This window comes from Rutidosis leptorrhynchoides, chromosome 1 (assembly GCF_046630445.1).
Source record: "Rutidosis leptorrhynchoides isolate AG116_Rl617_1_P2 chromosome 1, CSIRO_AGI_Rlap_v1, whole genome shotgun sequence".
Taxonomy (NCBI): Eukaryota; Viridiplantae; Streptophyta; class Magnoliopsida; order Asterales; family Asteraceae; genus Rutidosis; species Rutidosis leptorrhynchoides.
In genome coordinates, this window is record NC_092333.1 from 481,184,684 (window position 1) to 481,198,333 (window position 13,650).

At 36.8% G+C, this 13,650-nt stretch overlaps 1 protein-coding gene and 1 non-coding gene across 2 annotated transcripts; one reads left to right on the forward strand and one right to left on the reverse strand.

Moving 5' to 3' along the window:
- Nucleotides 1-7,029: 7,029 nt before the first annotated feature.
- LOC139886713 (small nucleolar RNA R71) lies at nucleotides 7,030-7,136 on the reverse strand. Its single transcript, XR_011772585.1, has one exon. It is a non-coding gene; the product is annotated as a small nucleolar RNA R71 (small nucleolar RNA).
- A 1,607-nt stretch (nucleotides 7,137-8,743) lies between these two features.
- Nucleotides 8,744-9,196, forward strand: LOC139840089 (uncharacterized). Its single transcript, XM_071830313.1, has one exon. The coding sequence runs from the start codon at nucleotides 8,744-8,746 to the stop codon at nucleotides 9,194-9,196; it is 453 nt and encodes a 150-aa protein (XP_071686414.1).
- The last annotated feature ends 4,454 nt before the right edge of the window (nucleotides 9,197-13,650 follow it).

Below are 13,650 nucleotides of genomic sequence, written 5' to 3' on the forward strand. Positions count from 1 at the left end.
TGATATGTATCTGACATATGTTTGCGTAAATGCATTTTTTAATGAAGAAAACATGGGTGATAATGACGACGTTGTGATGATCCAGGCTGAAGAGTTTGCGGCTGCAGTTGCAAACGCTCCTCCAAGGTTGAAGTATAATCATGTCTGGGGTTTCTTTGACGTACAAAAAGGGAATGCGTTGGTAAGTTACTACTATTTTCATAAATAATATACTTGACTCAACCATTATTTATTGCATACATGTGTGCATTTGACACTTAGGGTGTGCTTGGTTCAAAATTATGAATGGTAAGGGCAATAGGAAAGTAATGGTAATACGAATACAATGAGATTCATATTGTATGCAAGCACACCCTAAGTGTGCTTGCATACAATATTATTTATTGTATGCAAGCACATGTTAACATTTAAAATTTTGTAAACTAACACTGCTTGTAATATAACTCAACTTTGAATGTATACATCATCACTGAAATCTTATCTTGCATTACTATGAATTATATTATTTTCTATTAAAAGATTAGTTGAATAAGACATAGTTTAATACTCGGATGAATTCTTTTGGTTAGTTGTTTAAGACCCATTAACCACTTTATGGTAACCCCAACCAAGCATGCCCTTACATATTTTACATGTTCTTCACGAATATTGATGCATTGTTTAACAATTATAATACGAATGTGATTCAGCGATTACCAAAAGAGCTTCTTGAGAAAGCACCGGAGTTAAATAAAGGAAATTCTTATCAATGCGTTGACATAGATGACTGAGTTCACACCTGGGGCTTTTGGAGGAGAAGAACAGAAAAAAACCCAACTTGTGTGTTTCTTCTGGCTGGAAGAAATTTGTTCGTTTATGTGGCTATAGTCCGGGGGACGAAATTTGTATGGTATTCAACCGCAGGCAGCGAAAGTTTGAATTTGCGTAGGATGACGTTCACAACTTCGATTGACAGTATGTGTTTGGGATGTTTGGGTATGGAAGCAGAGGTTAGGTTTCTGCATTTTTTGTGTTTGTATGGGCAGTTTCAGTAATTAGTAGGTATGAATGGTATATGTGTTTGGGATGTTTAGATGCTTTTTTACGAAACTTTGGATGTGTAAGTATGGATGGTTCATTTTTGAAGTTTACGCGTTATGTGAATGTGAATCAACGCGTAATGTTTTAATTGTAACTCCTTTTGGTGATGTAAATTGTGCAACCAATGTAATTAACTTTAAGAATTTGTTATGTAATTATGTTGATCGAAATGAATCCTGATTTATGTCCCATGGTTATGTCTAGTTGTTGTTTACTTATGTCCAGATTTATGTCCAATGTTGGTGTTATTTCCAGATTAAGTGTTTGTGGTTTATGTTTATATAGGATAGAGGATTTCAAGTTTATGTTTATGGGCATGTGTATACGTGTTTATGGGGTCATGTTTACAGAAAACTAACTTCCGTTAATGTGCTACGGGGGTTATATGACAAATTAGACGTGTTAGGTTACTTAGACGTGTGCCTGGTAAGTATTTAGACGTGATAGCATAATTAGACGTGTTCCTTGTGATGTTATAAGACGTGTTTCAATTAGACGTGTGCATCTTTGGTAGATTAATTAGACGTGTTGTCAATTAGACGTGTTCCCGGTAAAACTAATTAGACGTGGTAACCAATTAGAGGTGTTATACTTATTTAGACGTGTTGCTGGTTTGTAATTAGACGTGCACCTTCTGTTGTTTAGACCTGTTCCGTATTTTTGACTAGTAAATTTAATTAGACGTGTCCCGATTGTTTAATTAGACGTGTTGCATCAATTATTAAGACGTGTTCCGTTTTTATATTAAGTTTAATCTTAATTAGACGTGTTCCTTATGTTTAATTAGACGTGATATTTGGTAATCACGTCTAAATGAGGGGCACTATATGAGCCGAAATGTAGTATTGTAGGACAGATAAACAGCTAAAACATGTATAAACAAGTAAAACATCTACAATTCTAACATTAGCGAGTTTAGGCAATTTTTCTGGAACCTGAGATAGGTGGACATTTTGAAGGAAAGCTTTGTAAACTGAGGTAAAAAAATCTTTGATAATATGCACAATTTATAAACTATTATACAACAACAATAAAAAAAATCTCTGAATTAACAACATGCATGTTCAAGCTCCTTTGTTCGCCCAATTTCAAAACCCGATCTCGTGAGGTATAAGTTAGTATGTGGGTGATGACATTTGCTTATCAGTACTTATATATCCGCATTCTTTTATGCCGATTAATGAAGGGGATTTAGCACGATAATCAGTCCATGATAAGGTAAACATATAAAGCCCCAAAATAAGATATATCACGGAGGATTCGATAGCAGCATCGGCGGTGATAAAGGAGGATTCGATAGCAGCGGCGATGACGGTTGTAACCGTAACCACGATGCCAGATGTTGCGGCGGCGGCGACGGTGGTGGGCTTCCAGTGGCGAAAACAAAATTTTTTTCACCCGGGGCGAAATTTTTTTAAAAAATGTAACAACTTTCTTGGTAAAATATCGAGGTTTTTTGGGCAAAATATGGAGGTTTTTGGACAAAATATGAAGCTTTTTGAGCAAAATTTAGAGATTTTTGGGCAAAATTTGAAAGTTTCGAGGCAATATATGGAAGATTTGGGGCAAAATATGAAGGTTTTGGGACAAAATTTGAAGGCTTTAGGGCAAAAAAAAAAAAATTTCACTGGGGGCAAAGTTGAAAAACTCAAAATTTTTACACTGGAAATTGCAAATCTACTGGGGGCGACTGCCCCCTCTGTCCCTTACTATTTCCGCCACTGTGGGCTTCATGAGGAAGATGGATACGATCTACACAATAATGGGAAAAATGGAGAAATCGCCCAGAAGGATCCAGAGGAAGAGCCGTGGTAAAAGCTGAAAATACCGTTTGTAGTAAAAAATTATGGGGTAGGTTGTTGATATGTTCTTGTGGAGTGAGTGGGAGAAAGTTCCAGACACATACATGGTGATATAGCAAGAGGGGTAAAATAACGGAAATGCCCTTTTTAATAAAAAATTGAAGTGAATAGCAAAAAGATAGTTTCTATTGAATATATTGATAATTTCAAGTCTTTTAACACAGTTGTACACATATATTATTTCACATAATATGATACAAGAAGATAATCGTTCCACTATTTCATCACTTGAAGATGAAAAACTTGTCGGTCCGAGTAACCGACCTCAGCGTAATTTAAGGGCAAGATCTAGAGATCGTGATACGGTTAACGGCGAAATACGTTATACAAGGATGCACGACCAACTACAAGATGATGCAGTCGAGCACATTTGGTCTCTTCCTCGACACTTTTGCGCTTTCCCATTAGATTTTATTTTGTTTTTTTAGTGTAGGTAAAAACAAAGTAGTAAAGATAGATTTGATGCATAGCGTTCGATATACAATTCATATGTTTTTTATCGAGAAAAAAAATGAGAATTTAAATTAAAAATATCCTAAAATATATATTATTACAAATGACCCATTCAATCGTTCGATTGAGATCTAATGATCTTTTGAAACCACCATCGATCTAGAACCTAATGCACAACCAATTACAATGAACAATACACCAAAAACTTTTAAACAAATCAATACAAACTCTTACAACTAACTTATTAAACGAAACAACCCTAAGGAACAAAATAGTGTGTAATACACTCAAATCGAGACCCTTATCATCCTAACACGCCAAGACCAACTTGGAGAATGCAACGAAGACAGCAAAACAAACCGAAGTGGGATTCAACCACGTACACCCAATTAAATGTAACCTATCACAAACTTAACCCAAAATAGGCAAGTCACAGGTTAGCTGACCGAAAAATACCTACTACCACCGCCGAAAATTACCATGAGACATATGGATGCTAAAAGCATCCTTGAAAACCTGAAGCCTTAACCATCTGGAGAGAGAAAAGAGACAAGAAGAGCAGGAGGGATGTAGAGGGAAGCCGGCAAAGAAAAGAAGCACTCGAGGAAGATAGAACATCTGGGAACTAAAAAGATATACAGAATGATCTAGATAAGTCGGATATACACTAATGACAAATCCCTTATACAAACTATGGTGATTAAAAGTCGTCGGTTAAACTCCGACAACAAGAAATCGTGGAGAATTCACCCACAGTCATTTAAACATGCCCATCGACCACATAACCAAAAACTCAGGGAAAAAGAGAGATAAGATACTAGACCACATTATGATACCTTCAAAAGTTCAAAAGGAAATTATAATAATTCAAAAATCAATTGTCTTGAAATACATCTATTTTAATGCATTTCTTGTGAAATCAAAATGTATTGACAACCATTTTGCTTGTAATTTATTTACCTATATATCGATTGAAAAAGATTGTGAATATTGTTCAATTGGATCAATTTGTTATCATCATACTTTATGTGAGGGAAATGATATAGATCCACCACATATGCATTAATAATATGTACTCTTTATTAATGCATACATGTGATGTATTTATCTAAAATTGTTGTGAAATTATCAATGCCCATTGCCTTAATCTTTAACGCATTTATCCACATATAAACCCAGATATATTAGTGACTGATATCGCTCCATTTATATATATTTTATTTCACGATATCTACCTCACTTTGCTCGGTTTATGACTATCTTGGAGCCTATTTTGTGTGCTATTGAGCTAAATGGTAAATTAAGGGCTAAGGAGTGGATTTGGTGTAAAATTGACCAAATCTTGGGCAAAATTGGCTAAGAAAATGGAAAGTGCAGAATCAGCATCAAAAGCGCCGCTCCTCAATCAAGAGCGCCGCTCCTGTGAGCCAAAAAGCGCCGCACCAACTGGAAAAGCGGCGTTCTTATGCACATTTCAGCTCCATTTTCCTCAAGTGAGCAGAAGCGCCGTTCCGAAAGCGTCGCTCTTATTCAGCCAAAAGCGTCGCTCCTCATCAAAAGCGTCGCCCCTGTTTAGAGCTAAAAGCGGCGTTCCTGATCAAAAGCGCCGCTCCTCGTTAAAGCCAAAAGCGGCGCTCCTGTCCAAAAGCGGAGCTCCTGTCGCTGTTTCAGCCCAGATTTTCAGCACTATAAAAGGAACGAGATTAGGTCATTTTTCATTTGCATCTTTGGAAGCAGCTGCTTAAGGTCCGAATTTCACATACAAAACCCTAATTTCATCATCCATTGGTGTTTAAGGGTGGATTCAAGGAAGCTAGCTCAAGATTCATCATTGTTTAGCTTAGATCTTCATCTTCTTTACATTTTGGGTTGTAATCTTCACTTTACTTTTCATATTTTGCATTGATTACTTGTAATAACTTGAAGATGATGATGATTTACATTTCTATGCTTATCATTAGTTTAATTTTAGCTATGATTGACTAAATCTCTTGTGTTTGCTTATCTATGTATCTCTAATGCTAGTGTTTGCCGAAATCAATTGATTATTGTTGTTTGAATGAATTACATGATCATGTGTTGTTGAGTTAGCTAAAGATCCATTGCTATGAGTTTGTTTTAGGCTTGACTTTGATTACATATGTTGTGTAGTTCTCTTAGTGATTTGAGAAGTGAATCAATATGTGCTTCAACACCTTAGGTGATCTAGACAACTAGTTTAGGAATTGCAAGTGATTGTGTTCTTGATCTAGGTTGGTTTTCAATTGGCCTCTAGTCAACATAGTAATGCCGATTATCTTAAGTGATTTCGATAGTTGGGGGTTTTAACCTAAGCTCAATATCAATGACCAAATCATGCTTAACTTGATCTTAAGATATAAAGCTTATGTGAATTCGTGGAGTATCATTTGATTTGAGGTTTAGCAGCGACGCTAAATATTTAATAGTTCAACAACTAATGAGATAGCAATATAGGCAAAATGGGGCAATCCAAGCATAGAGAGGATTAGATAAGTGAACACGTCTTAGTTAATTTGTTTTAAGTCTTAATACTTCACTACTTATCTCTTGTTATTAGTTTAATTGATAAATTTAGATTTGTTTAATTGTGCAAGTTTTAGTTGTTAGTTAATATCAATCGAGATCCCCCAATCAAACAAACCCTAGGACAATTGATAGTTTCAAATATCCAACTTACACCGTGTCCCTTGGGACGAACTTGATAAGAATACTTACATTAAATTGCTATAATAACCGGGTTCTAAGTGCTCGTTAGTTGTGTGTGCTTGATTGTAGTGTTTGAATCAAATATAAATTTAGAGGGTAAAAGATGTATATCGCACGAACGCATCACACTTTCTTGGCGCCACTACCGGGGATGCGGTTAGCTTAGTTGGTTATTTGGTTTAAACTTTTAATTGTTCGATCCTTTCGTAGGGGTTTACCCTTACGAAAGTTACTTTTCGCATTTTTTATTATTATTTTCGTTTGAAAAACCGCTTGTGTTTGTGTTGTGATTGAAGGATAGGTACCTTTGGTGTATGAAAATAAGGTCTCACAAGGATCAAGAATTCACACATCCATTTTCCGATCCGGAAAGACACGTGCACAAGGTTTATAATTGTAGAGAAGAAAGGGTATTAAGAAATAATTTCGAAGCTTTGCCATTTTGTTTAGAAGAGATGGATCTAAACGGTAATCCGATTCACGATGAAGAGGGCAATCCTAATGGTCCTCCGGTTAATCAAGAATTATTGAATGATCCAAACGACACACCAATGTGGTATGCTAGATTGGTTGCACCAACAATGATAGCACCGGCTATTACAAAATCACCAACTGAAGTGGATAATTGGAAGATCGAGGGTAACTTTTTCACGTTGATCAAGGATACATACTTTCATGGGTTGACAGATGAGAATCCGTTCGAACATATTCAACACTTTAATGATCTTTGTGATATTTACAAAACAAAAACGTCACCGATGACGCTTTTAAGCTAAGGGCATTCTCCTTCACACTTCAAGGAGACGTGAAAGCTTGGATGCGAAGTTTACCATCCGATTCCATAAGGTCTTTTCAAGAATTAACAAACAAGTTTATCAATCATTTCTTTCCACCGTCAAAAGTAGAGCGGCTTAGAATGGAGATTAATGGGTTCACACAACGGGGTGATGAGAGTTTGTATGATGCATGGGTTTGATTCAAGAAGCTACTAAGAGCTTGCCCACCACATGGTTTGACGAAGAAGGAGTATATCAACACATTCTATCGGGGTTGTAATACTTTTACGAAGCAATATCTTGATTCTTCATTCGATGGGGTATATATGTACAAATCACCAAATGCGACTGAAATTATGTTAGAAGACATCTCCGTCAACACATATGAATGGGCGCCTTCACCGCGAGATTTGACAAGGAAAAGTGCAGCACAAGTTGAGAGTGATAATGGGCAAGTGACGATTGCAAGCTTGAACAATCAATTTCAAACATTTTGGGAAAGAATTGAAGAAGATTCAACAAACGGTAGTTTTAATGCAACTAAGGGTCCACATCTCACGAAGAATTGTCCTCAAATTACTCAATGCAATCATGTTGATCTAGATGATATTCTCATGAATTCGGATGCTCATGTGAACTACGTGAGTAATCAAAACTACCAACGGGGAGGAACATCTAACCAAAGTTACTACAATCCTAATAAAAAACAAGTATCATTCAACAACTAAACCAATACACCACCCGGATTCACAAACCAAAACCGAAATCAAGGTTACAACAACTATAACCAAAACCAAAACAACAATTTCCAATACCAAAACCAACAACCTTACAACAACTAACCTTACAACAATCAAGCAAATTCAAATTATCAAAACAACCAAGGTTATAGTCAATCACAAAATAACCAAGGTTACAATCAACAACCTCAACAAAACAATCAACAATCCCAACCTTCGAAGAACTTAGAAGAAATCATGCAAAACTACATCAAGAAGGTGGAATCAACTGAAGCTTTTCTAATGAAAAAGAATGAGCTCTTGAAGCAACAACTCCGAAACCAACAAGCCTCATTCCAAAACCTTGAGAGCACCGTTGGAAGAATTTCAAATCAAGTTGCCGAAAGACCACATGGAACTTTACCTTCAAACACTCAAGTTAACCCGAATAATTACAACAACAACCTAAACAACCAACAAAACCACCCAAACAACATGAGAGTTATTCATATCGAGAGCAACACCACCAATCCAATCCAAAATCAAGCGTGTTCATCAAATCCCACCAATACTTATGCTCAAGTGAACTCGATTGATTCAACTGAAGTGGATCAATCCGAATATCCTCAAGCTTTCAAGTTCGACATTGAAGGAGACAAGTTTGATTTTGATGAAGCGTTAGCAATTGATATTATCGACTATGGGGTATTCAAGTTTTCAGAAGATTTAGACGATGCAACATTCATTTCTTACCAAGTTAAAAGTGTTATGTCCATGGAGGCTACCGAGTCGACATGCAAGGAGTTAAAGGGTGATTTTGAGCAAATTCAATTGGGAAAGGTTGACAAAGAGCAAAAGGTCGAAACTTTATTGAATACAAATACGCAAAAGAACGAGGTCGAGGTTCTCGCTACATCAACTAAGGAGAAAAATGAAATACCGGTCTCACATCCTTAAGGAGAAAAATGAAATACCGGTCTCACATCCTTAATCATTACATCCTACACATCTAAATGATATGGATTGTAAGTCAATCTTACCCGATAATGAAAATATTTATGTTAAACTCTCCTTGGCGGAGGTGCTTGAGAATATGCCCAACTATGGAAAATTTTTGAAGACACTCATGGCCAAAAAGGGAGATGTTGAGCAAGCATCCACCGCTTTCTTGAAAAAGGAGTGTGATGGAATTTTAAAGAAATGTAACCTACCATCAAAAATGGGTGATCCCGGACCTTTCCTTATCCCATACAATGTAAACGGTTCGGAGATGCTCACATCTTTAGCCGATTCGGGAGCAAGTATCAACTTCATGCCCTACTCCGTTTACAAAAGACTAGGCCTAGGTGACCTTTCAAGCACTACAATGGGAGTTAAATTAATTGATCAATCAATTAACTCTAGTATGGGGATTGCCGAAGACTTAATTGTTAAGGTGAGGAACATGGAATTTCCCATTGACTTTGTTATTGTTGATATAAAAGAAGACCCGGTTGTGCCCCTTGTTTTGGGAAGGTCATTTTTGGCAACTGCGGGCTCTTTCTTTGACTTGAACCGGGAAATTGACTCTTCGGGATAAAGGGAAATGCATGAGCATAAAAACCAAACGTGTTAAAATACCATCAATACCATTGACCACACCACAAGTTGTTGCTAGTATGCAATACATTGCAAGCACAAGGCAAGTTGGTTCACCAACTAAAGATAGTAGGGGATTAACCAAGGGAATTCAAGGTAAAGCCAAAAATCAAAACGACGTTGTTTACAAGTCTATGCAAAAGATATTTGGGCGGGTGCATAGGGCTTCATCCAAAAAGGATGAACACTTGAGAAAACACCTAGTGTCAAACTTGTCAAAACATGAGAAAGTCAAACTTAAGGAGTTAATCAATGAAACTAAGGTAATGAATGATTGGTTAATGTCAATGTTAAGTGGTGGCGGTAATGAAAATGTTTCCCTTAGTTCAAAGGGAAGGGAAGTTTACAACCCTGAGATTAGTTGAAATCTCAAGGGGATGGGAGTCGGGTGATAGACTCGTTAAAAACTTTCCACAATTGTGTATATAATTTCTTTTAATTGCATTCCATTTAGAATTGTATGATATTCCTTTTCTTAGTTACATTTTTTATGTTCTTGCATTGCATGCATATGGGTAAAATCGAAAAACGTCAAAAATAGTTTGTGAACGGGTCAAAATGGACTTAAAATTGGAAAAACTGCAATCAGGTACAAAAGTGGCGCTTTTGTCCTAGGAGCGGCGCTTTTCACTTACAAGAGCGACGTTTCTGCCACAAGAGCGACGCTTTAACCTGTAATTTTGTGCCAAAAATGAACAGTAGCCAAGAACGGTGCTTTTGTTTTCAAAAGCCGCGCTTTTAGTTCGCCTAGAGCGACGCTTTTCTTACAAGAGTGACGCTTCTGTTTTGTCATGAGCAATGCTTCTGTTTGAAAAGCGGCGCTTTTGCATCTGCTACTTAAGAATTTTGCACGACCAAAACTTCATTTTTTTCACTCCCAACTTCAATTTTCTCTCTAATAGCGGCGCTACTATAACCCTAATCAACCTAAACCGACCCAAGGCTTCAAATTTCATCAATTTTCTTGCAAATCTTCATCATCTAACATTGAAAAGTAAGAATCTATCATTTTAATTCACTCTTTAACATGATTTGATTGATTTTTGCCATTTTTCTCTTTATGCTTAATTCGTAGATTATGCTTGATTTATGATGTTAATGGTCAAATTGTTGATGAATCTAGACTACATTGATGTTTATTAACATGATATGCATGCTTAGTTACATCGATTTCAACTTTGAAACTCTAGGGTTCATCCAATTTGGGGGTTTTTGATTTTGAGCCAAATTGGAGTGTTAATTGTTATTGTTGATGCTTAATTGTTAGTCTACCATGATTATCTTGCTTTGAATCCATCTTTCATGCTTGATTGATTTGAAATCGCAAATTAGGGTTCATAAGTTAGGGTTTTGAATGGATTTGACCAATTTGAGCATGTGACTAGTGATAATGTGCTTGTTTGCGGTATATTTATGCTATAACATGAAGAATTGATATAATTTGATGAATGCTCTTGTCTTAGTCAAATTTTGAACTAATTAGGCTTTGACTAGGGTTGACTTTTTGCAATTGATTCATGTTGACCATGTCTGACCAAGATGAGCTTAATGATAGAGTATAATGCATGTTTAGCTTATGATACTACTTATGATTGACAATTGATTGCATGAACTAAATGTTACAACTTTGTGTAAAGTTTGAGATTTCACCAAGTGGTTTTTCCTTTTTTGGTTTCACATTTGCCCATGTCTAAATGCAATTGTTTTGTTCATGTATGATATACACGCACATGTTTTGCATGATGAAACTAATTGTGAAATTTTTGAAACCAACTTGGAAATAATGATTGGAATTTGAAAGAAAAATTGTTTATTGTGCTAACTTTTACCTCTCTACAATGTTTTTCTCTTGTTGTCTTATCTTGTAGACTAACGTACCCACAAGCTCACATGGTAAACGCCTAAAGAGTATCGGAGTCAAGGGCAGGGGTAAATGTCATGCGGCTCAACAAGAGGTTGAGGATGATGAAGTGCCACCAATCCCGGAGGATATCCGGAGACTCTCAGTAGACCCGGGTTTACAAACAATTTTGTTGAACCCACATTTTAGAGCAGGATTAGAGCTTAGGCTCAAGGACCACTTCAATCCTGGGAAATACGTTGACTGGTCTCTTCTTGACGAAGCCGGTATGACTGCTGAGGTTGAGAGTCTTTTTGCAGCTCCATATGGGAACTTATCAATCCACCCTTGGGTTCCAGTTTTCAGATATAATGAGCCTATTTACACTGTCCCGACCTTAGAGTTCACTTCCACCTTGATTGTAAACTTTAGGGTAGAATCAATTACCGACCAAGATTACATGACCTTTTACTTGGGCGGGCAACAAAGAAACATGAGCATACTCTAACTTATTAGAGCCCTGGGAACTTACACCGAATTTAGAAACAACACTGATGCCCTTTGGGATTTCCTCTTGTCTTGCAAAATTCCCAATACCAACCCTTAAGAATTTAACTATCCTGCGGCCTGGCACCAAATAAGTGATGCAACTTTTAGCTCGGGTAAAACTTGTAACACCCCATTTTCCCCATATGTGATTTAAGATACGTATTTGATTTTAAGGACGTTTATACTTGGTCGTATATGTGATTAAATGATTTAAAGATTTTGTTGAAATATGCGAGATATATATATATATATATACACATGAGAATGTATACATGTATGAGTATATGCATGGTTTATGAAGGTTTTAAATCGAGTGAGACCTAGTGGTGAAGCCTAAGTGTATATGCGAAGCGAGTATGAAGGGCACGAGTCATACTACGAGTCTTGGACTTAGTTAGTCAAAAAATTGGACAAAATGCTTTGATTGTCGTGCCGGAGAGGGCTGGGGCCGCGCCGCGACATTGTACGTGAATCAGGATCAGGAACCATGTTAAACAGCTCAAAAATTATGTTGAATGTCGCGCCGCAAGGATGTGGGGTCGCGCCTTGACCTTACTGCTGTGCTGATTCGATTTTCAGTTTTAAAAAGGCGTGGTTCGAGGGTATTTTCATCTTTTTACGTGTGGATCAGATTGTGGCTTAAAATCCCAGCCACATATCTCTTTTATTCATTTCTTTTCTCTTTTCTTTCTCTCTTTTCTCTCAAAACATAAAACCCACTTAGATTTAAAGTGAGATTTGAGGGTGAAGATTTGTGATTTGATCTTTGGAGCAAGAAGGAAATTTGTTCTCCTCGTTCTTAGCTACTACTTGATAGTGTTGGTAAGTCTTAACTCCGTGTTTTGAGTTTTAATTGATTTATGGCTAGGGTTTGTTCATTTGAGACTTGTAAGACCCAACTGGGGGTTAAATGGGTGAATGTGGGTTAAATTGATGTAAGGTAATCCTAATGGTTATAATCTAGGGTTTTAGTCATGTATATTGAGGTTGTAAGTGTTAATTGTGATGTTAGTCACTAATACACTTGTGTAATGATGAAAGATTGTTAATGGGTTTAAGTTTGACCAAAATTGTAAGTCTAAGTGTTAAAATGGGTCAAATGGGTAATGGTTGACCTAGTTGGGTAAGATGGGTATGAAATACCCATAAATTTTGTTAGTTGGTGTTAGTAGACTTTAATCACTAGCTTTTAGTGATTAATGATGAGTCTTGACCTTTGATGGACGGTTTTGGTGTAAATGGGTCATTTAATGCATTTGGATCATTAAATGCTCAAGAGTTAAGTATTGGTAGTTGGTTCCACTAGTTTGTATGTTGATTTGGGTACTTAATGTATTAGGTACTTCACTTGAAGCTTAAGGAAGTGTTTAATCACCACCGGCGTGATAAGGTGAGTGGAATAATTATGCGAGTACGTATATAATGTATTTATTTGTGTTGCGTGAAATGTGGTATAGTCGCGGTGTTAAGACACCACATTCTACGTTACGAGTGGGTTAGTCGAGGTGTTAAGACACCATTCATGGGTTTGATTTACATGTGGGTTAGTCGCAGTGTTAAGACACCACATTGTCATGGGGTGAGTTAGTCGCGGTGTTAAGACATCACCCGGGGGATTAGTGATTACGCGATGCTAAGTACACTAATGGATGTTATGAACTCCGATGGTCTTTCGCGAGTACCGTTCCCTTGTACGATTGGTTAACCATGGTTGTGTGAATTTTGTATTATCATATTAAATTGTGAACTATATGCTATTGGTGTTGCTAGCTTATTGTGAATTGCGGATATTAGTTTATGCATAATGTTTGCATGGTTGTCGAATTGCTAGCTTGTATGCGGTATTGTGTAAGTGATTGCAAGTAAGTAGGTTATATATGTATATGTATAATTATTGCATTCATTAAGCTTTAGCTTACCCCTCTCGTTGTTTACGTTTTAGATGCAGGTGTGGAGAAAGGGAAAGGGGTTGTTGGGCACTAGATTTCCCTTATTAGATGCTTGTT

Bases quoted from the DNA above. Each gene is read 5' to 3' on its own strand.
- LOC139840089 (XM_071830313.1), top strand. From the start codon at position 8,744: ATGGCCAAAAAGGGAGATGTTGAGCAAGCATCCACCGCTTTCTTGAAA.